The sequence below is a fragment of the Nymphaea colorata genome, chromosome 7 (assembly GCF_008831285.2).
Source record: "Nymphaea colorata isolate Beijing-Zhang1983 chromosome 7, ASM883128v2, whole genome shotgun sequence".
NCBI classification, from domain to species: Eukaryota; Viridiplantae; Streptophyta; class Magnoliopsida; order Nymphaeales; family Nymphaeaceae; genus Nymphaea; species Nymphaea colorata.
The window spans coordinates 9238347-9266111 of record NC_045144.1 but is presented as its reverse complement, the minus strand read 5'-3'; the positions used below and the strand labels follow the sequence as shown (position 1 = coordinate 9266111).

The 27765-nt window shown below is 41.1% G+C and overlaps 1 protein-coding gene across 8 annotated transcripts in view; it reads right to left on the bottom strand.

Moving 5' to 3' along the window:
- LOC116257716 (uncharacterized) overlaps positions 1-27765 on the bottom strand; it is a 99026-nt gene that overhangs the window by 50560 nt on the left and 20701 nt on the right. For all 8 annotated transcript variants that reach the window (XM_050078797.1, XM_031634674.2, XM_031634672.2 and 5 more), the window contains 5 exons: positions 24219-24338; positions 24054-24124; positions 23868-23961; positions 23366-23578; positions 20669-20920 (listed from right to left, as the gene is read on the bottom strand). In XM_050078797.1, coding sequence (XP_049934754.1) covers positions 20669-20920; positions 23366-23578; positions 23868-23961; positions 24054-24124; positions 24219-24338 — 750 coding nt within the window. The remainder of the gene's footprint in view (positions 1-20668; positions 20921-23365; positions 23579-23867; positions 23962-24053; positions 24125-24218; positions 24339-27765) is intronic.

Sequence of the window (27765 nt, the reverse complement as noted above, 5' to 3'; positions counted from 1 at the left end):
TCACTAGCAAACTTCATTTGAGAAAGCAGATAACCTTGTTTGCTATAAGCAACTTCAATTCCAAGAAAATATGTTAGTCTTCCCAAATCAGTCATTTGAAAGTATTTCTTAAGAAATTGTTTTACCTCTATGATCCCTTCATCATCACTCCCAGTAATAACCATATCATCAACGTACAATAATAAAACTACACCTATGGAGGTGGTTTTTACAAACATGGCAGTATCAGAGTAACATGATTGAAAACCTTGATTAAACATGACACTACTAAACTTGTCAAACCAGACCTTCGGAGCTTGTTTCAAACCATAAAGTGCTTTCTTAAGACGTAAAACTTTGTTTTGAGGTAGATCAAAACCAGGAGGAGCACTCATGAAAACCTCTTCTTGTAAGTGACCATTTAAGAAGGCATTTTTAACATCCATTTGAAAATTAGTCCAATGTTTAACAGAAGCAATGGCAATAAGAGTTCTAACAGAAGTCATGCGAGCTACAGGAGCAAAGGTTTCTTCATAATCAACCCCATATTCTTGAGCATATCCCTTGGTAACAAGTCTAGCCTTATATCTTTCTAAAGTTCCATCACTTCTAGTTTTGATTTTATAGATCCATCTACAATTAATAGTCTTTTTCCCTGTTGGTAGAGACACAATATCCCAAGTCTCATTGCTTTCAAGAGCTTTAAGCTAAGATTCATGACTTCAATCCAATTGGGATCTTCCTTAGCTTCAAGGTAAGAAGATGACTCATAAAAAGAATGATGTGCCATAAGACAAACTTGAAATTTTGGAGAAAAAGACTCAGGGATAAATTTTTTAGGAGGCCTAATGTGCCTTTGGGATCTCCTAAGAAGAGATTGATTAATTTCTTGATTTTGGGGATCTCTTCTCTTATAAACTAAAATCTCTTTTGGAGGATTGATATGAGTAAGATTATCATTGTTGACTTCTCCAATTTGCACTTCTTCAACTTTGTCAGGTTTATCATCATCAATATCATCATCATCATCAATATTATTAGTCCAAAGAAAAGTATAATCTTCTAGTTTCTTGGGTTCATCTTTAAAACCATCTTCATTTTCTAAAAAGATCACATTTCTAGAAACATACACTTTGTCTCTTTCAATATCATAACATCTATAACCCTTTTGAGTTTCAGAATACCCAATAAAAACACAACAAATAGCTTTGAAAGAAGGCTTATCGTATTTGTCACTTAACACAAAACATTTGCAACCAAAGACTTTAAGTCTATTGTAATTAGGTTTAACATGGTGAAGTTTTTCAAAAGGAGAAATATATTTCAAAAGTTTGGTAGGCATTCTATTAATTAAATAGGTTGAAGTCAAAACAGCCTCAACCCAAAAGTTTTTGGGAACATTTTTAGATAAAAGAAGAGTTCTAGTTGTTTCAATAATGTGCCTATGTTTACGCTCGACCACTCCGTTTTGTTGTGGAGTGTGTTACGTTGAGAGGTAGAGAAGAACGAGAGGAAGGAGGAGAGAAAGGTAGCAGTCCAGAAAAACGTCCAGCTGCTCCTGTTTTCATTAGACTAAATAGGATTAGGGTTAAGACTAACCCTTTACATAAAGAGTCCACCAAAATATTAAAAATTCAGAAAGCTACCTAATACTAAATACCAAAACACATAACACTTTAAATATCAAAAAGCAGCACGTTTTCTTAACACTCCCCCTCAAGCTGGAGCATAGATGTCTATCATGCTCAGCTTGCTACAACACTTCATGAAATTGGATATTGGAAGAGCTTTGGTAAATATGTCTGCAGGTTGGTCTTCGGAAGCAACATACTCAGTAGAGATAATCCCTGCTTGGACTAAGTCTCTAATGTAATGACAATCAACTTCAATATGTTTGGTCCGCTCATGGAAGACCGGATTATTCGCTATGTAAGTAGCCGCTTTATTATCACATTGCATTTTTATAGGTAGCTCAACCTGAATTCCAAGACCTTCTAGCATGCCTTTCACCCATGTTATCTCAGTGGCTGTTTGGGCCATGGCTCGATATTCTGACTCTGCACTTGATCGAGCAACAACAGCTTGTTTTTTACTTCTCCAACAGACTAAGTTGCCACCAACAAAGATACAGAATCCTGTAGTGGACTTTCTGTCATCAACTGAGCCTGCATAATCTGCATCAGAGTAAGCTTCTATCTGAAGTGAGGTGCTTCTTCTAAATAATAGACCCTTTCCAGGGAGCCTTTTAGAAATTTCAATAATAACAGAGCTGCATCCCAATGGGCTTTCCTCGGCTTGTCCATAAATTGGCTTAGTTTTCCCACAGCAAATGATATATCAGGTCTAGTAATTGTTACATATAGTAGCTTTCCAATGAGAGACCGATATGATTTGCTATCAACAGGCTCAGATTTGTCATCATATAAATGAGTGCGAGAATTCATAAGTATAGAAGCTGGTTTAGTTCCAGTCATACCTGTTTCGTGAAGCAAATCAAGAACATATTTTCTTTGAGAAAGGACTAGACCTTCTTTGCTCCTTGCCGCTTCTATCCCCAAGAAGTAACGTAGAGAGCCAAGATCTTTAGTAACAAAATGTTGCTGCAAATATTCCTTTGTGTCCTGCATTTCTTGTTCATTGTCACCAGTTAAAATAATATCATCCACATATACCACCATAACAACTATACCTCTGGAGGTCTTTTTTATGAACAATGAATGGTCTAGAGGCGATCTCTGAAACTCAAACTTAGATACAACGTCACACAACATCTGAAACCATGCTCTAGGACTTTGTTTCAAACCATATATAGCCTTCTTTAACAGACATACCTTGGTACACTCCCCCTGTTTCTCAAAGCTGGGTGGTTACTGCATATAGACTACTTCAGTTAAATCCCCATAAAGAAAGACATTTTTAACATCGAGTTGGTACATGTTCCAACTATAATGAACTGCAACAGATATAATAAGTTGTATAGTGCCCAAACGTGCCACAGGAGAGAATGTTTCAAAGAAGTCAACACCATATGTCTGTGCCTACCCTTTTGCTACCAAACGTGCCTTGTAGCGCTCAACTGTACCATCTGAGTTGTACTTGATAGTGAAAACCCATTTCTAGCCAACAATATCTGCCCCATAAGGAGGTTCAACGAGATCCCAAGTCTGACGAGATATTAGAGAATCCATCTCCTCCTTCATAGCCTGGTACCACTTAGAGTCCAACATAGCTTGTTCATGTGAAACAGGAATGGATGTAGCTGACAAGGCATCAATGAATTTGCACATATGATTTCTCACATGAGCTGTACTAACAAACTTAGAAAGAGGATAAATTGTACATTGTCTAATCTCTTTACGCAGAGCAATAGGTAATTCATCAGGAACTGGAGCATTAAGGGAACACTCAGGCATGTTATGTAATTCAAAACTACTTATCTCCTGAGAGCAAGATGGTGCTGGGTCATTAGATGATGGATTTCTTCTTGAATATGTAAGAGGAGGATCTTTAAACCGAGGGATGGAGGGTGATGATGAACAAGGAAGGGACTCAAGAGGAATTGGAAGTGGAACCGAAGATGGCATCTCAGACTTAGGATTTGAAGGACTTGCAAGAAAGAATGGAGATGACTCGAGAAAGGTTACATCGGCATTGACAAACTCTCGATTAGATATAGGATCAAGACATCGATACCCCTTTTGATTTTTAGAGTATCCCACAAACACACATTACTTGCTTGAGCAGCCAGTTTATCTCGATTGGGACCAAGTTTATGGACAAAGCATGTGCACCCAAATATACGTGGGGGTAACGAAAAATAAAGCTCTATTTGGGTATAGAATTTGTATTGGAATTTTGTTGTCTATGGAAGATGATGGCATTCTATTTATTAGGTAACATGCAGTCAAAATTGCATCTCCCCAAAATTTGGAAGGCATATGAGAATGAATCATGATGGTGCGGGCTACATCCAACAAATGGCGATGTTTTCTTTCAACTACACCATTCTGTTGAGATGTGTGAGGGTTAGGGCTGTTCAACGAGTCGAGCTACTCGAGCTCGACTCGTTTAACTCGACTCGTATGTTTAAACGAGCCGCTTATTTAGTTAAACGAGTCGAGCTCGAGTTGATGAGCCGACTCGTTTAATTAATCGAGTCGAGTTCAAGTTCATGTAAGTGAACTCGTTAAAGCTCGAATCGGCTCGATTATTTAGTGAACTGGTTTTTTTAAAACCGGTTCAGATGAAAAAGCATCAAAGCGGGACGAGGTTTAGGGTTTCCTCATTTCATTTTCGTTCTCGAATCTCACTTCTCCCTCTCTTTTGAAGTTTTCGCTCTCTCCGACTCTCCCTCTCTCGCCAGTCGCCTCTCGATCTCTCCGACTTCATCAACTCTTCTCTTCTCTAGTTCTCCCGTTCGGGATTCTCCGACGTCTGCAGGAGGAACCACCGAACCAGTCGTCCGCGGGCCGCGTCCGTGGGCCACTTCAGCCTTCAAGGTCAGCCGGCTGCTCCGCCTTCGATTTCATCTGTTTCATCTGTTTTTTACCCCATTTCTTGTTGGATTCCTAACACAGTTGTGATCTAAGTGTATAGCAACTGATTTGAATGTTAACACATCGTCTCTGGTGCAGATTCAAGTTTAGAGGGCGTCCCTCGATCTTCCTCTCCGGTTCTCTTCGATGGATCCGACAGTCTGGCAGCGAGCGGGTCTTTGCTCCTTCGGTTGATTCCGTGAATCGGTAGGGCTCTCGAACATATCAAACATGCCCAACTTGGATACATTTCTCTCGAACGAAGTCGAGGATAGAGCCTTCGTCAGAACATCAACGGTTTGGTCTTCAGACTACATGTAAGGAAGGATTAACTCTTTAGCACCAATTCTTTCACGAATAAAGTGACGATCAATCTCAACATGCTTGGTTCTATCATGTAGAATGGGGTTGTTGGCTAGATCGATTGCAGACTTATTATAACAGTACATCTTCATAGGTCCTTCAATCTCTATTCCAATATCAGTCAACAATATTTTCAACCATAGTAACTCTGACACTCCCATAGCAACGGCTCTATATTCTGCCTCTGCACTAGATCGAGAACATACATCCTGTCTCTTGCTCCTCCATACTACAAGGTTTCCTCTCAGGTAGACACAGTACCATGTAGTAGACCGTCTGGTATCAACACAACCTGCCCAGTCTACATCGGAATACCCCTCGACCTCTATAGTCTCTTGTTTTACATACAAGAGTCCCTTGCTAGGATTTCTCTTCAAGTAACATAATACTCTGTCCACAGCATTCATATGTGCATCAGTAGGAGCATGCATGAATTGACTCAATACATTCACCGCGAAAGTGATATCAGGTCTTGTGAGGGTAAGGTAAATCAACTTCCCAACCAGACGTAGATATCTTCCCTTAGCTTCTTCACAGAGCAGCTCTCCATCTCTAAGACTCAACTTGTGCCCGGTGTCAAGTGGGGTAGAAGGAGGTCTACACCCCAACTTACCAGTCACTTCCAACAGATCTAATGTGTATTTCCTTTGGTTTAGCACAAAACCAGTACTCGATCTAGCAATCTCAATACCAAGAAAATACTTCAGCTTGCCAAGATCCTTGAGATCAAATTCCGTAGCCAGTAACCCTTTTAACTTGATGATCTCCTCCTCATCATTACCTGTGACAATCATGTCATCCACATAGACAAGTAAAAGAGTGACTCTACCCTCCTTTTTCTTCACGAATAGAGTGTGGTCTCCATTCCCTTGTTTGTACCCATGATGTTGCATTACTCGTCTCAGTCGTTCGAACCATGCTCTGGGCGACTGCTTGAGGTCATATAAGGCCTTTTTCAGCTTACAACATTTCTCTGGTTCTTCATATCCTGGAGGCATATGCATATATACTTCTTCTTCGAGGTCACCATTGAGGAAGACATTCTTAACATCTAGTTGGTACATCTTCCACTCCTTCATCACAGCTAGGGATATAACAACTCTGACTGTCTTCATTTTCGCAACAGGAGCAAAGGTCTCCAAGTAATCAATCCCATATTTTTTGCTAAACCCCTTGACCACAAGACGAGCTTTATATCTTTCAACACTTCCATCTAGTTTGTACTTGATGGTATACACCCATTTAGATCCAACCAAGTGAGCCGCCTCAAGAATCTTCACAACCTCCCATGTCATGTTTCTTCTCAAGGCTTCCATTTCTTCTTTCATAGCACCAGCCCACTTGTAATCACTTTGAGCTTCAGCAACAGTCCTGGGAATCACAACCAAAGAAAGAGAAGAAACAAAACACTTGTAATCCTTGCCAAGTCTGGAATAAGATACAAAATTACCAATAGGGTGTTGAGTACATGACCTGACACCCTTTCTCAGGGCAATGGGAAGATCTTCATTTTCTTTTTCAACCTCATCCTGAGTTTTCAAGGTAGGACTTGGTTCATCCAGGGAAGGAGTGGCATTGGGATTGGAAGTAGATGTCGCACCACAAGTCACCTCCTCTGTCCGAGCACCTCGTCTAGAATAGACCTGTCCAAACAAACGATGGCCTTCCTTCTCAGTGTCACACCCTTCCTCCTTCTCAGGCACATCAACAACAGTGAGAGATTCTGCTTTCCTATAGTCCAAGAAATCTGTAAATTGAAGCTCCTGACTCTGAGAAAACTCTTTCCTAACCACAGACTTCGCCCCCTGAAGAGGATTCTCACCAAAGTAAGAGGCATGTTCCAAGAAGGTAACATCCCTCGTAACATAGACTCGGCCAGTGGTGGGGTCAATACATCTGTATCCTTTCTGAGTAGGGGAATACCCAACAAACACACCTTTGATAGATCTGGGATCAAGTTTCTTAATATTGAGACTGTGATTATGTATAAAACACACACATCCAAAAACACGAGGGGGGAGTAGAAATGGTTGACGACTGCCGGGAAGTAACGAATGGGGAGTCCGACCATTCAGAACACGACTGGGCATGCGATTGATGAGATACGCACTAGTAAGAACTGCATCACCCCAATAGTGTTTAGGAAGATGTCTCTGAAATAGAAGGGCCCTGGTGACATTAAGAAGCTGGCGATTTTTCCTTTCAGCCACCCCATTTTGTGGGGGGTATAACTACAGGACGTCTCATGAACAATCTCCCTTTTTCGAAGAAAATCCTCAACAAACTGACACATATACTCACGGGCATTATCAGACCGAAAGGTTTTAATTGTCCCACCATATTGAGTATACACAAGAAGAATGAAGGTCTTTATGATATGAGGAACCTCACTGCGATCTTTTAACAAGTACACAAAAGTAGCCCGAGAGAAGTCATCAATAATAGTGATAAAGTATTGAAAACCTTGACGGGTATAAATTCCCGAAAGCCCCCACACATCCGAGTGAACCAAGGAAAAAGCTTCATTAACACAACTAGTAGAAATAGGGTACGAAGCCCTCACATGTTTGACAAATTGACACACATCACAGGAAATCAAAGACAAATTCAAAGAAGAACACAAATCGGGAAACAACTGTTTCAAAATCCCAAAAGGTAAATGTCCAAAACGTTCATGCCAGTACAAGAAGGACTGAAGACAATCTTCTCTTCGTTTCTCTGTCTTGCTGATCGCTGTCACAAGAGCTGTAGCCACATGTATGGGAAGACGATATAGGCCATCAGACGCCAAACCAATCCCAATCCTCTTCCCTATCACCAAGTCCTGCAAAACACAACGGTTGGCAGAAAAAATGAGTTCACAGTTCAGCTCTTTAGTAAGTTTACTAACTGACAAGAGATTTAAGGGAAACTGGGGGACATGAAATTTGTCCAACAAGGACAGAGTCCCTTCGCCTGCCACAACAGTAGAGGAACCATCTGCGAGAGAAACTCGTTCCCTTCCCGAAGATAACTTATATTCATGAACTAATTTTGGGTTACCTGCATCTTGCCTTTTACTTTTCCACACTATGAGATTCCCTCCCAAATAAATACAATAGCCAGAGGTGGACCTTCTAGTGTCAATACAGCCTGCCCAGTCTGCATCTGAATAACCTTCAATCCCAAGAGTGTCTTGCTTGACATACAAAAGACCTTTGCCAGGATTTCTCTTCAAGTAGCACAAGATCCTGTCAACAGCCTTCAAGTGGGCATCCGTGGGAGCATGCATGAACTGACTTATCACATTCACAACAAAGGTAATATCAGGTCTAGTGAGAGTAAGATAAATCAACTTCCCTACAAGACATTGATATCTTCTTTAGGCCTCTTCATAGAGAGGCTCCCCATCTCTAAGGCTTAGCTTATGACCAGCATCTAGATGAATAGAAGCTGGTCTACACCCCAGTTTCCCGGTCTCCTTTAACAAATCTAGAGTATACTTCCATTGATTTAGCACGAGGCTAGTCCCAGACCTAGCAATTTCAATGCCAAGGAAATATTTCAACTTACCAAGGTCCTTGAGATCAAACTCGATCTTCATCATCACCTGTGACAATCATATCATCAACATATACCAACAAAATAGTAACATTTTTCTCATTTCTCTTCACAAAGAGTGTATGATCTCCATTCCCTTGATGGTATCCACATTGTCTCATGACAAGTCTAAGTCGTTCAAACCATGCTCGAAGAGATTGCTTGAGCCCATATAAAGCTTTCCTCAGCTTGCAACATTTTCCACGTTCCTCATATCCTGGAGGCATACACATATATACTTCCTCTTCAATTGAGAAAAGCGTTCTTGACATCAAGTTGGTACATCTTCCACTCCATCACAACTAAGGAGATAATGACTCTGACAATCTTCATCTTCGCAACAGGAGCAAATGTCTCCAAGTAATCAATCTCATATTTCTATCTAAACCCCTTGGCCACAAGACGAGCTTTGTATCTTTCAATACTTCCATCTGGTTTGTACTTGATGGTGTAGACCCACTTAGATCCAACCAAATGAGCCGCCTCATGAATCTTAACAACTTCCCATGTCATGTTTCTTTTCAGGGCTTCCATCTCTTCTTGCATTGCATAAGTCCACTTGGGATCACTCTGAGCCTCAGCAACATTCCTGAGAATCATAGCCAAAGAAAGAGAAGATACCAAACATTTGTAGTCCTTGCTCAGTCTAGAATATGAAACAAAGTTACCAATAGGATGTTGAGTACATGACCTGACACCCTTTCGCAGGGCGATAGGAAGCTCTTCCCTCGCAGCAACAGTCTGAATATCTTCTTCAACAGGTTGCTTCTAAGCACGACTTGGGTCATTCAGGGAAGGACTAACTAGATTGGGAGTAGAATTCTCACCACCTGTCATCTCATCTGTACAGACTCTTCACCTAGAGTAAACTTGCCCAAACAGACGATTGCATTCCTCTTCTGCCCTAGTAGAACACTCTCCATTTTTCTCTTTCTCTTGTTCAAGCACCTCAATAGAAGGACCAACAGATTCACACCTGTAGTCCAAAAAATCTGTAAACTGAATTTCTTGACTCGGAGAATACTCTTCATTTGACATAGAATTCTCCCCCTGAAGAGGATTCTCACTAAAATAGGAAGCATGTTCAAGGAAAGTGACATCTTTGGTAACATAGACACGACCAGTGGAAGGGTCCCGACACATACCCTTTTTGAGTGGGAGAATAACGTAGAAATATGCCCTTAATAGACCTTGGATCAAGCTTTTTAATGTGAGGACTATCATTGTGAATAAAGCAAACACAGCCAAAGATTCTTGGTGGAAGATAAAAAGGTTCACGACTTCCCGGTAACATAGAGTGAGGCGTCTGCCCATTCAACACACGACTAGGCAAACGGTTTATAAGATACGCACTGGTCAACACAGCATCCCCCCAATACCTTTTTGGAACATGACGTTGAAAAAGAAGAGCTCGAGTCATATTCAATAACTGACGATTCTTTCGTTCAGCAACTCCAATTTGAAGAGGAGTATAACTACAAGAAGTCTCATAAACAATTCCCTTTATTTGAAAGAAGCTATCAACAGACTGACACATATACTCACGAGCATTGTCAGATCGAAAGGTCTTAACAGATGCTCCATATTGAGTTTCCACATAAGCAATGAAAGTCTCTATGACAGTAGAAACTTCACTACGGTCTTTCAACAAGTAGACAATAGTGTTACGAGAACAATCATTTATAAAGGTGATAAAATACTGAAAACCATGATAAGAAGGAATCCATGAAGGCCCCCACACATCAGAATGAATCATGGCAAATACCTCATTAGACCGATGGCTGTACAAAGGGTATGAAGCCCTAACATGTTTGGCTAGGTGACAGACATCACAAGACACCATAGTCATATCTAACCTGGAACATAAATTAGGAAACAACTGTCTAAGAAGTCCAAAAGGCAGATGTCCAAGTCGCTCATGCCAACATAGAATCAACTGAAGGGAGTCATCTCTGTTCTTCGTTGCTTGACTGACTGCCGTCATGAGAGCCTGAGCAGTACGCATAGGTAAACGATATAGCCCGTCAGAAGTCAGACCAATCCCAATCCTCTTCCCTGTCACCAAGTCCTGCATAACACAGTGATCAGCAGAAAAAATAAGTTCGCAATTCAACTCTTTCGTGATCTGGCTAACCGACAAGAGGTTCAAGGGAAGATGGGGAACATGTAGAGCATTGTGGACTAAGAACTTGTTCAAAAGTGGGAGACTCCCTTTCCCAGCCACAGAGATAGATGAACCATCAGCAAGAGAAACACAAGCTTATACCCATGAAAGACTTTAGGATCGCCGGTCATGTGGTGAGTAGCGCCACTGTCGATGATCCACTCTCCCATACGGGAATCCGCCATCACGTCGATAAAACACCCAAATCAAAGCTGATAACAATGCCAAGGGAAAAAATACCAAAGCCCAACAAGAGTCTCAGGGGCTGTAACACTCGGCGTCACAGGACGGCGACGCTGGGCGGCACAAACAACACAGCAAGAGACAGTTGCCTGACCCACACAGCAGACGCTGGGTATCGAACGAACAGGAACCGTCAGGCGGTGCAGAGACAGAGGGGCACCGAGCGACAACAAAGAGTCATCGGCGGCAGCAAGGGACACAACAGACCTGGAAGGCGATGCCTGGCGCCGGTGGCAAGTCGGACGGAGCAGACAGTGGCATCAGACGGAGTAGACAGGTTTGGCGGAGCAGGGAGTGGCGTCAGGCGGAGCAGACAGAAATAGCGTCGGCCTGGACAGCAACAGAGGGCACGGGAACGTCAGGCGGAGCAGAGGCAGGCGACGTCGGGCAGAGCAAAGGTAGGCGACGTCGAACGAAGCAGAGGTAGGCGACGGCAACGTCGGGCGGAGCAAAGGCAGGCGACGTCGGGTGGAGCAGAACACCAACGATAGACAGCACCGGAACTCCACGGCAGAGGTAGAAGCTTAGGCGATGGGTGACGGCATAGCTTCACAGAGTGGCACAAGAACGAACTCCGTTGGGGGCATAAACCACGAACGACGACGGTGAATCTGGCAGACCTCGTCGGAACTCACGACAGAGGAAAGACAATGTCGGGCAAGGGCGAAGAACAATGCAGTCGGCGGCGGCGGTGGTGGCAGCAGTGGCAGGGACAACAGCGGAAATCTTCACGATCACCAAAAAAAATCCCAAATCCGTGGGCTCTGATACCATGTAGAAACACAAACACTGAGAAAAGAAAAATGAGGAACACGATGTAACGTGGAAAAACCCTCAACAAGAGGGAAAAAACCACGGATGAGGAGGAGCTGGTGCCCACTAGCCGCCAGACTCTCTCTCTCTTAAGATTTCATTCACTTCTCCAAAATTAGGGTTACAATCTTTAAGTAAGGCCCAACAAGAGTTACACGATGGATCGGGTATGGATCCAGACCCGGTCCCGAGACCCATCTAATATGTTTCAACACCTACCAAACTTTTGAAACATATTTCTCCATTTGAAAAATTACACAATATTAGACCTAATTACAATAGACTTAAAGTCTTTGGCTGCAAATATTTTGTTTTAACAAAGATGATAGATAAAATTTTCTCCAAAGCTATTAATTGTGTTCATTAGATACTCGAAAATACAAAAGGGTTATAGATGTTATGATATTGAAAGAGATAAAGTATATGTTACTAGAAATGTGATTTTTTGAAAAATGAAGATGGTTTTAAAAATGAGCAAAAGCAACTAGAAGATTAAGCTTTTCTATAGACTAATTTCGATGATGATGATGATTCCAATGATGAGGGACAAGTTGAAGAAGTTAAAGAAGATAGTCCTATGAATATCAATCCTCCAAAAGATATTATTGTTTATAGGATAAGAAGTCATGCAATTCAAGAAACTAACCAATCCAATCCTAGGTCCCAAAGACATAGTAGGCCTCCCCAAATATTTATTTCATATAAGTCATTTTCTCCTAAATATCCAGGTTGTCTAGCACATCATTCCTTTTATGAGCCGTCATCTTACCTTGAGGCTAAGGAAGATCCAAATTGGATTGAAGCCATGAATCATGAGCTTAAAGCCTTCAAAAGTAATGAGATTTGGGATATTACTTCTCTACCGATAGGAAAAAAGACAATAGGATGTAAATTGATCTATAAAATCAAAACTAGAAGTGATGGGACATTAGAATGTCACAAGGCTAGATTTGTTGAGAAGGGATATGCCCAAGAATATGGAATTGATTATGCAAAAACTTTTGCTCTAGTTGTCCGTATGACCTCTGTTAGAACTCTTATTGTCATTGTTTTAATTAAACAATGAACTATTTTTCAAATAGATGTTAAAAATGCTTTTCCAAATGGTAAGTTAAATGAAGAAGTTTTCATGAGCGCCCCTCTTAGACTTGCTCTACCTCAGGATAAAGTGTTACTACTTAAAAAAGTTCTTTATGGTTTAATACAAGCTCCCAAGGGTTGGTTTGACAAATTTAATAGCGTTATGTTTGATCAAGGGCTTCAATCTTGCTATTCTGATGTCGCCATGTTTGTGAAAAATACTTCTGTAGGTATAATTGTTTTATTGTTGTATGTTGATGATATGGTAATTACTGACAGTGATGACAAATGAATAATAGAGATAAAACAAATTCTTAAAAATTGCTTTCAAATGACTGATTTGGAAAGACTAACATATTTCCTTGGAATTGAAATTGCCTATAGCAAAAGAGCCTATTTGAGAGATAAAACAATTTCTTAAAAATTGCTTTCAAATGACTGATTTGGAAAGACTAACATATTTCCTTGGAATTGAAATTGCCTATAGCAAGAGAGCCTATTTGCTTTCGCAAATGAAGTTTGCTAGTGAATTAATTGACAGGGCAGGTATTTCAGACAACAAAATTGTAGACACTCCAGAAGCTTTAGGAGTAAAAATGAAGATTGATGATGGAGAGATATTAGGGAACCCAACTCTTTTTCGACAAATTATTGGTGCTCTCTCATATCTCTCTATCACTAGGCCAGATATTGCACATGCAGTTCATGTTATAAATCAATTCCAACAAAAGCCCACTTCAGTACACATGGGAGCAACAATGCGAATTGTGTGTTATGTGAAGAACACAATCAACAAAAGACTTTTCTTGTCTTCCTCCTCTACATTAGAATTAGTTGCTTATACAAATGCTGATTGGGGTGGAGATCCCAAGCCACTGGTTTTTGTGTGTTTTTAGGTAATTTGTTAATTTCCTGACGATGCAGAAACAGAACAAGGTGCCTCTATCATCAACTAAAGCTGAATATCGAGCCATGGCTTCTACAACAATGGAAATTGTGTGGCTCAAATGTTTATTGAAAGATATGAGAATTCATCTCGTGGATCCTATCAAGCTTTGTTGTGACAACAAGAGTGCAATTTATATTGCTAGCAATCACACATTTTACGAAAGAACAAAGCAATTAGAGATGGACTGTCCTTATGTTCGTGAAGAGTTCCTTCAGAAAAACATTGATCTCTCCTATGTTCCATTTGAATATCAACTAGGAGATTTCTTTACCAAGGCTCTTCCTGCTGCCAGGTTTCAATTTCTTCTTGACAAACTTTCGGTTATCAAACTGTAAGTTTGAGGGGGGTGTTAGAATGTATGTATCTGAATCTATGTATGTATATTACATATATTAGTCAACTAATATATGTCTTATATATATTTATATATATATATATATATATATATATTTTAGGGTACATAGGTTGTTTATGTACTTTTTCCTTTCTTTATGTACTTTTTCCTTTTTGTATTTTCTGATTTTCACTTTTACCCTTTTGATTTTAGCATATTGACTAGAAATGGACTAGTCTCAACGGCTAGATTTCTAGCCGTTGGTACTTGTCCAAACGTCTAGAATTCTCTCATCCTTATGTAATCTCATCTATAAATAGTGCTGTAGTTCTCTGATTTTAGCTAAGGCTTTTAGGCCTGTTCTTGTGTATCCATTTGAGACCAATATAGGTTTATTTCTCCTTAAGTTTGAAGTTTGGTTTGTGTAACTTATTAAAGCTGCTGGCTTCAAGAGTGTATCTCTTGAAGCATTTGTATCTCCAAGTTTTGGGCCTGATTTACAGCAGCAATCCAGTGGCAGCCAGAGGAGAGATAGTGGTGGTGGGAAGCACAACAATAGGCAACTGCCAGCAAAGGTGTTCAAACGAAAATTTTTTAATTGGGTTCTAGTGTGCTCTGCAGGTATGGCGGCTATCCTAGTCCAATTATTGCCCATTATGACCTTAGTAAATCAGTCATCCTAATAGGATTTGATCAAACTGTGATATGGAGATAAAGTGGTTTTGATGGGATGGTTGATATTAAATTCAAATATATGATTAGGATGGATAAGATTATGCATGCACATACTATATGACTCCTACATAAGGTAGCATCCTAGAATTATAATTGTATAGATTAGTTATTTGCTGACTGCAGAAAGAGAATACTCTCCATGGTTGGAAAAAATGAGCATGAATTTAAAATTGAAACCACTGTAAATAAACTGGAACTCCAAATTAAGTTGTGGCATAATGAATACTGTTAAAATATATTGTAATGGGGAACCGGGTCCATATCTGGACCCGGTCCTATGGGGCACGGGTACCGAGGCTGGCTCGGTACCCTAGGCGGCACTCTTTCTCTCCCTCCTATATATTCTTCACTTACGTGTAATTGTTGAGTTAAGTGAATATTATTTTCTCTCTCCTAGGGTTGCGGTTTGCCCCTAGGTCAGAGCTTCCCCGTGGTTTTTCACCTCTTTCAGAGGTTTTCCACGTATATCGTGTGTTCTTTCTCTGCTCTCTCCTTGTGGTTCGTGTTTCTACATGGTATCAGAGCCAACGCGTGTGAGATCGTTGGTGTGCGAGTAGTGTTTTCCGCCGTCCAGGTACGCCGCCGCTGTCGCTGTTCCCAGCGCTGCCGCCGTCCAGCGCCGCCGCCGTCCAGGTACGCCGCCGCCGTCCAGCGCTGCCGCCGTCGCTGTTCCCAGCGCCGCCGCCGTTCCTGCGTTTTTTTCAGCGCCGCCGCCGGCTGTGATTATTCCGCCGCCGTGGGTTGTGACTCTTCTGCCGCCGGTTGTGACCTTCTTTGGTGATTGAGATGGCTGACGCGGTGATCCCCAAGATTGATGATGCCCTGGACACGGGCAGCAATACCAAGAGTGAGAACTTGCCTGTTCATGTCACCTCCATCAGGCTGAACAAGGATAACTATCTCTCGTGGTCTGCTGCCCTAGAAATCGGAATAACCAATCGTGGTCGCTTGCACTATATCATTGGGGAGAAACCTGCACCTTCTAAAACTGATTCGCAATGGCCGACCTGGGCGTTGGAAGATAGTCAGGTTAAAGTATGGATTATTAGTTCGGTTTCCGCAGATATTCAGCCTTTGATCTTGCGTAAATCGACTGCATATGATATGTGGACTGTTCTTGCAAGGATGTATGGTCGTAAGAAGCGTGTTTTACGTGCATATCAAATCAAACGTAGCATATATGCTCTTAAACAGGGTGATTTATCTGTTGCCTCCTTCTATGCCGCCCTGAAGACTAAATGGGAGGAACTCGATTATCATGTGAATGATGACTGGAAATGTGGTTTAGATCATGCCTTGTATTGGGAAAAGGAATGGTTGGACCGCACCTTTATCTTCCTTGGAGGCCTGCGTGATGAGTTTGAATCCATTCAGAGCCAAATTCTTAACTGTGATGAGATTCCTGGGATCGAAGAAGTGTATGCTCGTGTTGAGTCTGAGGAACAACGGCGCCAGATTATGCATATTGACTCCAGTCAGGGGAGTTCTCCAGCAGCCTTTGTGAGCCATACTTCAGGGACAGGGCAGCGTCCTACTCGACGGTGCAGCCATTGCAACAAAGTGGGCCATTCTGTTGATTTTTGTTGGGATCTTCATCCTGAGAAGCGTCTCGTCCGGGGTCGTCCTCCTCCTAATCGCCGTGCTCCTTCTGTGCCCGAGCCTAGTTCGGGGTCGTCCAATGTTGCAAAATCCAAGCTCTCCTCAGATCAACTCAAAGAGTTGCAAGCATACATTAGTCGTTTGTCTACCTAGGATGATGCTTCTACTTCTGAGGGGGCTAAGTTAGCCCAGGCCCTTGTTGCTACTAGTGATCAAGGTAATTCCTCTCTCGGTGATTGGATTGTTGACACTGGGGCTACTCATCATATGACAGGGGACCCTAAGATGTTTCAAGAATACAAGTTGACCTCTGGGCAGCAGCGTGTGTCTATGGCTGATGGTTCTATCTCTGTGGCTGGAAAAGGGAGTTTATCATTACTGAACAAATATTGTCTTCATAATGCCCTGCATGTTCCCAATATTCCCGTAAATCTGTTATCTGTCAGCAGTATTATCAAAGAGCTAAACTGTAATATAATTTTCTCTGCTGATCGTTGTTTCCTGCAGGACTTGGGGACGGGGCAGAAGATTGGGATTGGTTCGGCTATTGATGGCCTCTACAGACTGCCCGTACAGGTTGCTTCTGCTTTGATTTCAGCCACTAGTGGACAGTTGCCTGGCGTGGAGGACAGATCCGCCATTATGCGCTGGCACGAGAGACTTGGTCACCTTCCATTCCAGTTGCTTAAAAAGTTGTTTCCTAGGATGTTTCATTCTGTTTCTTTGGACACCTTCGCCTGTGAAGTGTGTCAATTGTCTAAGCATGTTAGGGCCTCGTACCCTATTTCGTTCAATAAAGCCAACCGTCCTTTTGCTTTGGTTCACTCTGATGTTTGGGGTCCTTCCGGAGTACCCACTTGTCGTGGCTTTCATTATTTCATGACTCTTATTGATGACTACTCCAGATGTACGTTCGTGTATTTGTTGAAAGAACGTAGTGAAGTTCCCGGCATTGTCAAAAACTTTGTTGCATTTGTTGAAACTTAGTTCCAGACCTCTGTTCAGGCCTTCCGTACTGACAATGCCCGAGAGTATGTCTCCCAATCCCTTGATGACTTCTTGCGAAGCAAGGGTATTATTCATGAAACATCCTGTAGCTACACCCCTCCTCAGAATGGCGTGGCTGAAAGAAAAAACCGTCATTTGTTAAATGTTACCCGGGCCATTATGTTTCAACGTCATGTTAAGAGGTACTGGGGGGACGCACTTCTCACTAGTGCTCATCTTATTAACCGTATGCCTACTCGTGTGTTGAATGGTCATTCCCCTTATTCTGTGTTGTGGCCTACTCAGAATCCCTGGCCTTTGAACCCTCCGGTGTTTGGGTGTGTTTGTTTTGTCCATGATCATAGTCCCACTCTCAAGAAACTTGATCCTCGGTCCATCCAAGCAGTCTTTTTGGGGTATTCCTCCACCCAGAAGGGATAGAAGGGATACAATACAAGTGTGTTGACCCTAGCACTTCCAGAGTATATGTCTCCAGGGATGTTACCTTTCATGAACATGAGGCATACTTTCCTGCGAATCCTCTTCAGGGGGAGTGTCTAGGTGACAGAAGGGAAGAGTATTCTTCGCATCAGTTGATTCAGTTCATGGATTTCTTGGATTATACGGTTAGTTCTCCAAGTGTGAAAGACGCAGTCAGTGATGACAGAGACAGTCAGATGGAGGGGGGCCCTGTGGAAGAACAGTCCCGTGATCACTTATTTGGTTAGGTTTACAATAGGAAGAAGAAAGATGTGATGGAGGACGTTGATGTTACCAATCCCAATCTTCCCAATCTTGTGAGCTCCCCGGATGATCCAAGTCCAGTGAATGAAGAACTTCCCATAGCCCTGTGCAAGGGCACCAGGTCATGTACTTCTCATCCTATTCAGAGATTTGTTTCGTATGCAAAACTCAGTAAAGACTACAAGTGCTTTGTTACTTCTTTATCTATGGCTGTTATTCCCAGGTCAGTGGAAGATGCCAGGGAGGATCCTAAATGGCTACAGGCCATGACAGAGGAGATGGACGCCCTGAAAAAGAACAATACGTGGGAGGTTGTTGATATCCCCAAGGGAACTCACTTAGTTGGTTCCAAGTGGGTGTTTAATGTGAAGTACAGACCTGATGGCACTGTAGAACGCTATAAAGCTCGTCTTGTTGCTAAAGGGTTTAGCCAGAAATATGGGATTGACTATCTTGAAACGTTTGCTCCCGTGGCAAAACTGAAGACCGTAAGGGTCATCTTAGCTCTTGCAGTGCAAAAGAAGTGGAGCATGGACCAACTTGATGTCAAGAACGCCTTCTTGAATGGTCACCTTGAGGAAGAAGTCTATATGAGCATGCCGCCTGGATATGCTCAGAACGGGAAATGTTGCTATCTCAAGAAAGCTTTGTATGGTCTCAAGCAGTCCCCTAGAGCTTGGTTTGAAAGACTAAGGGTTGTAATGAAGACTAATGGATATAAACAGGGAAATGGTGATCACACCCTCTTCACCAAGTAGAGAAATGGTCTGGTGAGCCTTCTACTTGTATATGTTGATGATATGATTGTCACAGGTGATGACGAAGAAGAAAAAAGGAAGATGAAAGAAATCTTAGCTGCGGAATTCGATCTCAAAGATCTGGGTAAACTAAGGTACTTTTTGGGGATTGAGATCGCGCGATCTGAGACTGGACTTGTTATGAGCCAAAGAAAATACACTTTGGATCTTCTAAAAGAGACAGGTAAACTGGGATGCAGGCCCTTTCTTACTCCAATGGAGTCTGGCACAAGGATAAGTATCAAAACTGGGACTATCTTGGATGAGGAAGGAAAAGGGAGGTATCAGCGGCTGGTTGGTAAACTTATTTATCTCACTCTTACTCGCCGGGATATTACGTATGCTGTGGGTGTGTTAAGTCAGTTTATGCATGCCCCTACTGATTGTCATTGGAAAAGTGCTGAAAGAGTATTGGGATACTTAAAGAATGACCCAGGGAAAGGACTGCTCTACACTCGACAAGATCAACTCAGCATTGAAGGATACTCTGACGCCGACTGGGCAGGATGCACAGATACTAGAAGGTCTACCACAGGATACTGCATCTTTCTTGGAGGTAACCTGGTGGTATGGAGAAGTAAAAGACAAGAAGTTTGTTCCAGGTCCAGTGCTGAGGCTGAATACAGGGCGGTTGCTATGGGGGTTACAGAGATGTTATGGCTCAAAATTCTTTTAGCAGATATTGGGGTTAAAATGGAAGAGAAGATGAGGATGTATTGTGACAACAAGTCTGCTATTAACTTGGCAAACAATCCGGTCATGCACGACAGAACCAAACATGTGGAGATCGATCGCCACTTCATACGGGAACGCATAGATTCAAAGGAGTTGATTCTGCCCTATATGAAGTCTAAAGATCAAGTTGCTGATGTCTTAACTAAGTCTTTATGTACATCTCAGTTTGAGAAAAATGTTAGCAAGCTTGGCATGTTTGACATGTATGCCAAGCTTGAGGGGGAGTGTTAAAATATATTGTAATGGGGAACCGGGTCCATATCTGGACCCGGTCCTATGGGGCACGAGTACCGAGGCTGGCTCGGTACCCTAGGCGGCACTCTTTCTCTCCCTCCTATATATTCTTCACTTACGTGTAATTGTTGAGTTAAGTGAATATTATTTTCTCTCTCCTAGGGTTGCGGTTTGCCCCTAGGTCAGAGCTTTCCTGTGGTTTTTCACCTCTTTCAGAGGTTTTCCACGTATATCGTGTGTTCTTTCTCTGCTCTCTCCTTGTGGTTCGTGTTTCTACAAATACAATTAGGTGTTGGTACCAGCTTAGGATCATCAATCCCAAGTGTAGAATTTAGTGGGAAATGGGAATGGATATCTAAGGCCACAAATAGACTTGAATTCCCAAATGTTTGATTGACAGGGCACGCTTCTTAATGATTTGTGCATGCTTCTTAATGACTTGTGCTTCACCTTAGTGCTTGAAGGCATAATGGCTCAATTCTGTAACATACACTTCACTTACTGAAGCATATGTATCTCATAAGCCTGGTACAAGTGACTAGGTCTCACAGACGATAGGACACACCAGTCTCCTGTAGCTAAAACACAAATGCATTTTGACATCCTAACTACGAACAGAGAAACATAGAAAAAATGAACATACGCAACCGTTCAAATGGGCAAAAAACTGGACTATATCATTCTGCATTTAATATTCAAAAACAATTCAGATTGCATTATTTCAGACCTTGAAAACCTGAATCAGCTAAATGAAGATAATAAAAAAACTTAACAAAGACTTGGACAAGAAAGTCTTACACAATCTTCATTTCTGCAATTTCTGAAAGATTAAGAGAATTTGCTTTGGCAAGATATCTTGAGTGGAGTGAATATTCTTCACCCAGAGATAATGGTGGGCCACCTAGATCACCAAACCCAAAAAATTTGGCCCAGTTCCACCCAGCATAAGCCTGAGCAGCTTTTTCCCATTGTTCCTTGCGTTTCTGATCAGGATCCTTAGTCACAGACATGAATGCAGGGTCCAGGTATGCATCCAAGAATGACACATTTCTGTGGCAAATGTGGTAAAGCCAAACAATTAACCAACATAGGAAGTAGCACTAACTAATCAAAATAGCAACCAATACTGCTCTGATTTCTAACATGGATCTTATTCTCATCTTCAATGGCACAGAAAGAAGAGGCAATACTTTAGGCAGACCGTTACATACAGGGAACCACACACCAAAATTGCATCACCTTCTTTAAGGGAAAATAGTTCCAAATATTGGTGATATTTTGAATGCACTATAATTTCAAAATATTTTTCTTCCTTGAAAAGAAAAATACCTATGTTTATATATTTTTGGTGAATATTTTCTATTTTCTCTTCTATAGTTTAGAAAAAAATTATGAAAGCCATTACTTTGTCAGGAAAATATTAGCACATTCATAATCTCATAATTTTTTATTGCTCTTTTATTTATATTATTGCATAACTCTTGAGATTTTCCTTCCAAGAAAAAGCTTCTGAAAGATTGCCGAGAAGGTTATTGGAGACTAAGAAGGGGAAAAAGGAACATCTTTAAGATAAAAGCAGGGATCATTTTGCTATCTTTGAGAAGCCAAACGTAAAGAAAAGTTCTAATATAATAAAAATCATAGATTAAATAGACTTGTAAGTGGAAAAATCATAAAGGCTTGTACAAAAATGCAAACAGAAATATAATTTTAAGATCGTAAATTTGAAGAGTTAACATAGAAAGACCTGCATAAAATGCCAAATAGACATTTTAGTTGATCAAACCACTAACGACTGGAAAACATACACCTAAGCTGACCCAGAAAATGACATGAGTTGCATGACTAAATCATGCTCAATTACCCCCAAACCACTAAGACTGACCTCTCACATGCACTTGCAAGTTCATTGTGCACAAGTCACCTCTAACAGTCACAATATTCTTCATTTGCACAGTGAACTGAAGTATATGACCTGGAATTTCATGTATATGAAAACATCTTTGCATTTTCAACAACACCCTGCTTATGTGACTTGTGATACATGACCAGCAAACTGGAAACCATTTTACTCTTTAAGAAAACTTAGTAGAGACCTCTTGCACATTTCAGTCAAAACTCTTAAGATACTAACCTTCTTCAAATGATAGCCACATATACTGTGGAATTTTCAAAAATATTGTGATATTAACCAAAAAAAAGAGAAAAAAACATGAAATATTTTGAAAAAGATGTCAAAATCAATTTATAAATTTTTATTGTGTTTTCATCATATACCTTTATATATTTTATTCATACGCTGAAACGGGTGGATTGTCAACATTATAATGTTTAAAAGTGGCATCAGGAATGTGGTGCTTTTCGTTTTAAAAGGGAAATTTAAGTGAAAAAGAGAGCCAAGATAGCATATTTGAACATGTAATTCCTTTTAATAGCAAAAGGGAAGTTAACACATCCTTAGGGCTTGTAAGCCTTGGCTTTTTATTTCATTTTCATTTGAAACGTGAGAAGAAGAGGTTGCAACCATGCAACATTCCTGGGAGCCTGTGAGACATCCGTATGTTTTATTTTATTTTATTTTTTTGTTTCACTTTTTCCATTTATGCCAAGTGAGCAGCCTATGATGCTCATTTTTTTTCCAACTCCAGTTTCATTGTTTCATTTCCATTTGTGTGGACTTTTAAGTTTTTAACATGACATTCAAAGTTTTCATCTGTGACTTTGTTAGTTTGCTATATTCGAATATCCTTCATGTTATAGTGCTTGTTAAATGTTAGTTTTAGTTGACATTGTTCTCATTTATTTTCTTTTTACCTTTTTTCTTTGGATTTTTTCCTTTTCGAAAAAAAAATTCTGAGATTTCCCAAGAAAACAACTTTGTAAAAGAATAGCTGAGAAAAAATTCACTGATGAAAACCTGAGCATGATATTTGTGGCCATGCTTCAAATAATCATTAAATCTTATCTGGTTAAAAAAAAAAAACCCTTGTCAAGTTCAGATGACGATCATAATTCAAAATATCTTAAACCGAAAGCAATCCTCGCCTTACACTACTCAATGATCCTACAACAAGCTATTCCATGTCCAGCATGGAAACACAATTTCTAAAAATGAACACTCATAGATAGTTAGGCACTACACTAGTAGAAATCCAACACTTCTAAAATAGATCTGCAGCATTTACAAAATAAATAAATAAATAAATAAACACGTAAAACAAACAACACTAAATAAGTCTGTAACAAATAAACTACAAAATTTTGGTTTTGTCTTTATCTTTTTCTTTTTGTTCGACAACACCATTTATTCATAAGAAAACTTCTTATTGCCTCAGTTTTACACTTGGTCCATCCAAGTGCTAAAACAATGGATTGAATAGAGCATCAACTTTTGCCCTGAAAGATGCACACAGACTCGCAATACATATCCATTAGAAATGAAAAAAGAGATTACAAGAGTAACTTTAACTGACATAGTTCCTGCTCATCACTAACCTCCGTTGTGCACAACCAATATCACTAACAGAAAGATTCAAAACAGGTGATGAAACTTTTGGTATGGCTGCTGACACAGCTGGTAAAGGCTTAATTCTGATTTTACGCTCATCTATAACTGTATCCCCATTTTCATCCCCTATATCAGCTGGAAGATTAGATATTGACATCTCCTCTTCATGTTTATCCCTTGGAAAATAAAGTGGAAGCAATCTGCACAGAACACGATTTAGAATATGTCAGTGAATGCACATTTCCAACACAACACAAAGACATCAACTTTTAGCACTGAGGACAGCTACGAAGTGTAAAAACAAAATAATGACTTGGCGGCATAATGACTGTAAATCAACTGAATTCATCATGCCCACAACATCAAGAATGTAAAAGATATGGAAAATACAAACTGAGAAACTAATATGAAGTATTCATTCAAAATAATTTTTGCCTAGATGAGAAAGAGTTTCCCTTTATACTAGTCTCAAAGTTATGGTTCAAGCACCTCTTATATATCTCAGTATCATCAGATGTAGAGGTACAAAAGACAACAGCCTTAATTTTATCCTTTTGCTTTTCTAGAAACCTCCGAACATTTCCTGGTCAACAAAGGGAATTAGGTCAAAGGAATAGAGAAATTTCAAGCAAAGAAATCAGTAAATGGATACCAAAGATGCCCATGATGTCTCACTTAGTGCAACATGGGCAGCTGGTTCTCTTGGATAACTTTTAGCTTCTGTACATATACAAAGAAAAGCAATGCTGCATTACAAAGAGAAGTACAAAGAGATTAAATTTGTCCATCCACCAGGAAACATGTTGGTAAGAAAGCAGGACTATTGCTACCAAAAACAACCTCCGAAGTCCATTCTCGATTAGAAGTTCAAGGCATGAACGGTAGCAATGACCCAGTGAATTCTCTGCAGCTGTGTGGTATTTCACAGCATACGTTGGGTCCACAGTGTGAATAACTCTCCTGAAAAACCAAGCCAATATTAGCATTTCAAGCAATAGAGATAACCAAGGAGAGATATTATATTCCAAACAGAAAAACATCACTCATTAAAATAAGCATGCAAGAACTTGCAGCAAGAATCAAATTTCATAGGCAATAATAAAAGAATGATGATATGGCATCCTGCACGGATATATCTGTTAAAGGATGACCGACGGGTTTGGATCTTGGACCAGACCCAAACCCGTCAGAAATAGGTGCTGTTTCGTTTATGTTTTATTTCTCACGTGCCTTTATGTTTCATTAATCGCATATGAAGTAATTTGGTGTACCCTTTTGGTTTATTATTCTGGCCTTGTATCTTACGTGAGATAATAAAGTTTAGAGTTGAGACTGCGTGTAGTGATTGCAGTCATTTCCCTTCTATCCTCTCGTCTTCTTCCTTATTTTCTGCAAGACTAAACTGAAGTGAATATCAAAAACTGACATGGTATCAAGACATGTTTAAAAGAAATAAAGTGGGGGGAAGGGGGGGGGAGGAGGGTGTTGAACATCCTTTTCTATTCCTCCTATTTTTTGCTCTCTTTTTCTTCAGCGTAAAACAGAGTTGTATCTGTCTATAGAGCTGTGTTGAAATAATTGAGATATGCTCTAAGAAGTGTTGAATGTTTTTTTTTATCATTCATTCTATTCTCTACCATCTTTCCTTCACCCTATATTACAATCAAATCTGTGCATGTTCTCCCTTGTTTTCAGTCTACTAATAGAATTCCATGTCGTGTTTTTCAGCAGAATTAAATATTCATTGTGCAGTTGATTTCATATCTGTTTCACAAAGTCTTAGTTCTCTGCATAGCAGGACTCGATAACCCCCCACCCTCTTCCCTAAAAAAAAAAGGAAGAAGAAGAAAAGGAGCCTAACGATTGTCTTGTCTTGCAACATTCTGTTTGACAACATAAGAAAGTTTCCCTTCCCATCTATTCATGGATTCCACTTTTAACAATGTCATTTCTTCTAGTTTCTTGACCCAACTTGTTTCCCAAAAGCTTACCCATACCAATTATCAGACCCGGAAACAACAGATATTTCCTTTTATAAGGAGTCATGATCTGTTTGGACATCTAGATGGAACTTCCCTTGCCCCGCGCAGTTTATCTTTCAGAAAGTGAAGAATGATAAAGGAGAGTCATCTATCACAACAGAGCGGAATCCAGAGTATGTTAAGTGGTTGAGGAGTGACCAATCTCTCGTAGCATATATCACTTTCACCCTTTCAGATGAAGTACTTACTACTATTTCTGATGATCAGCAGAGTTGTGGGACATACTTGCAGACATATATTCTCAGGTTTCAGAGGCACGAGTTCTACAATTCAAGTGAGACAAAGAAAAGACAAAAAACTATGCAGCTATAGGAGAGAAAGCTATAGAAGATGTTGACGGATATTGGTGTACGGGTCCAGGTCTGGACCCGATCCAGTATGTCCTAAGTAGGGCATACTTATATCATTGTAACCCTAATCTTTGACGTTAATGAAATCTTAAGAGAGAGAGAGTCTGGCGGCTAGTGGGCACCAGCTCCTCCTCATCCGTGGTTTTTTTCTTCTTGTTGAGGGTTTTTCCACGTTACATCGTGTTCCTCGTTTTCTCTTTCTCTGTGTTCGTATTTCTACATGGTATCAGAGCAAACGAGGTTGGGACTTTTTTGGTGATAGTGGTTGTTGAAATAAGAATGTTTATGTTTCTAGGTGGTTCTTTGTAATATTAAAGAGTTATAAGATCTCTTTAATATTTTCTTTATTTTAGATTGATGTAATCTGTAAATCTTCTTTCTACCCTAATCTCTTTATAATAGAGATTAGGGTTAGTGAATTGAACAAGTTCTTTTCTTCTCAACTCTCACGTCTTCAGCCCTCTCTCTCTCTCTCCACGTTTCAAGGCTGCAACATGGTATCAGAGCGGGACGTGACTGGCGACGCAACTTGAACAGCCGGCAATAGGCTGACAGTGGTGTTTTCTCCACCCGCCGTTGCCGTCGTCTTCACCGCCGCCGCCATCGTCATCACAGCCACCGCCATCACCGCCGCTGCCGTTTCCAACCGGCTGCGTCGCCTTGTGCGCCGTCGACCTTCTCCCTTGCTCCGCCGCCGTCGACCTTGCTCCCTGACGTCGCCCTCTGCTACTGCTCCTTGACGTCACCCTTGCTCCGCCGACGTCGACCTTCTCCCTGACGTCGCCCTTGCTGCCGCCGCTGACGTCGCCCTTGCTCCCTGCTTCAGCAAGTGCCTCCTCTTGTCGCCGGTACCTCCCGTGTTTTACCACCGCCCGTGCCCTTTGCTGGACTGGCCTGAGATTATGGCAGCCTCTTCTTCGTCTACCGTTAACACCAATCAATCTAAAATCGAGGTTTTTAAAACTGAGAATGTTCCCGCTCAGGTCATTACTCTTCGCCTTACAAAAGAGAACTATTTCCCGTGGTCGGCTGCTATGACTATGGGGATTGCTGCCCGCGGTCGGATTGCCTATATCGACGGAAGGAACCCTGAACCAACAAAGACAAGTGGTGTGTGGGACACTTGGTTTCTTGAGGATAATCAAGTGAAAACTTGGATTGTCAACTCTGTCTCCGCCGATATTCAGCCCCTTATCCTTCGGAAGAAGACTACAAGAGACATGTGGGTAGTCTTAGAGCAAATGTATGGCCAAAAGAAAACGGCAATTCGTACTTACCAAATAGTGAAGACTGTCTATGGCCTTCGACAAGGGAACTCTTCTGTTGCAGATTACTACGGAGATTTGAAAGCCAAGTGGGAAGAGCTTGACTATCATTCTGATATTCCTTGGCATTGTCCCCAAGATCAGGCACTTCATGTAGCTCAGGAATGGGAAAACAAGGTGTTCCCCTTTTTAGCTGGTTTAAATGATGAGTTTGAAGGTGTTAGAAGCCAGATTCTGAATTCAGGAGAGGTGTCCAGTATTGACGATGTGTACTCCTGTGTTGAAGCGGAAGAACAGAGAAGGCTGGTTACAAATGAGGGCAAGAGGGATCTCGTGCCCTATCATGAGAGATGCGCTCTTGTGAGTCATGGTCCTGGAGGCCCGACAAGATCTCTTCGCAGATGCACTCACTGCAAGAAGACTGGTCATACCGTGGATTATTGTTGGGATCTTCATCCAGAGAAGAAGAGAAACAAAGGGAGGTCTTCTATTGGGAAGATGCCTGTGTCTGAGGTGCCCAAATCCAGTGGAGCAAAAGTCTCCATTTCTGCTGACCAGATTCGTGAACTGAGGGCCTACTTGGGTCGGATTGATGTCAACCAGGCCGAGACACCAGATGAGACAAAGGCTAATCATGCTCTTGCAGTTATTGGCGATACAGGTAACTCTTCTGTGGGGGAATGGATTGTGGATAGTGGTGCCAGTCACCACATGACAGGTAACCCAAAAT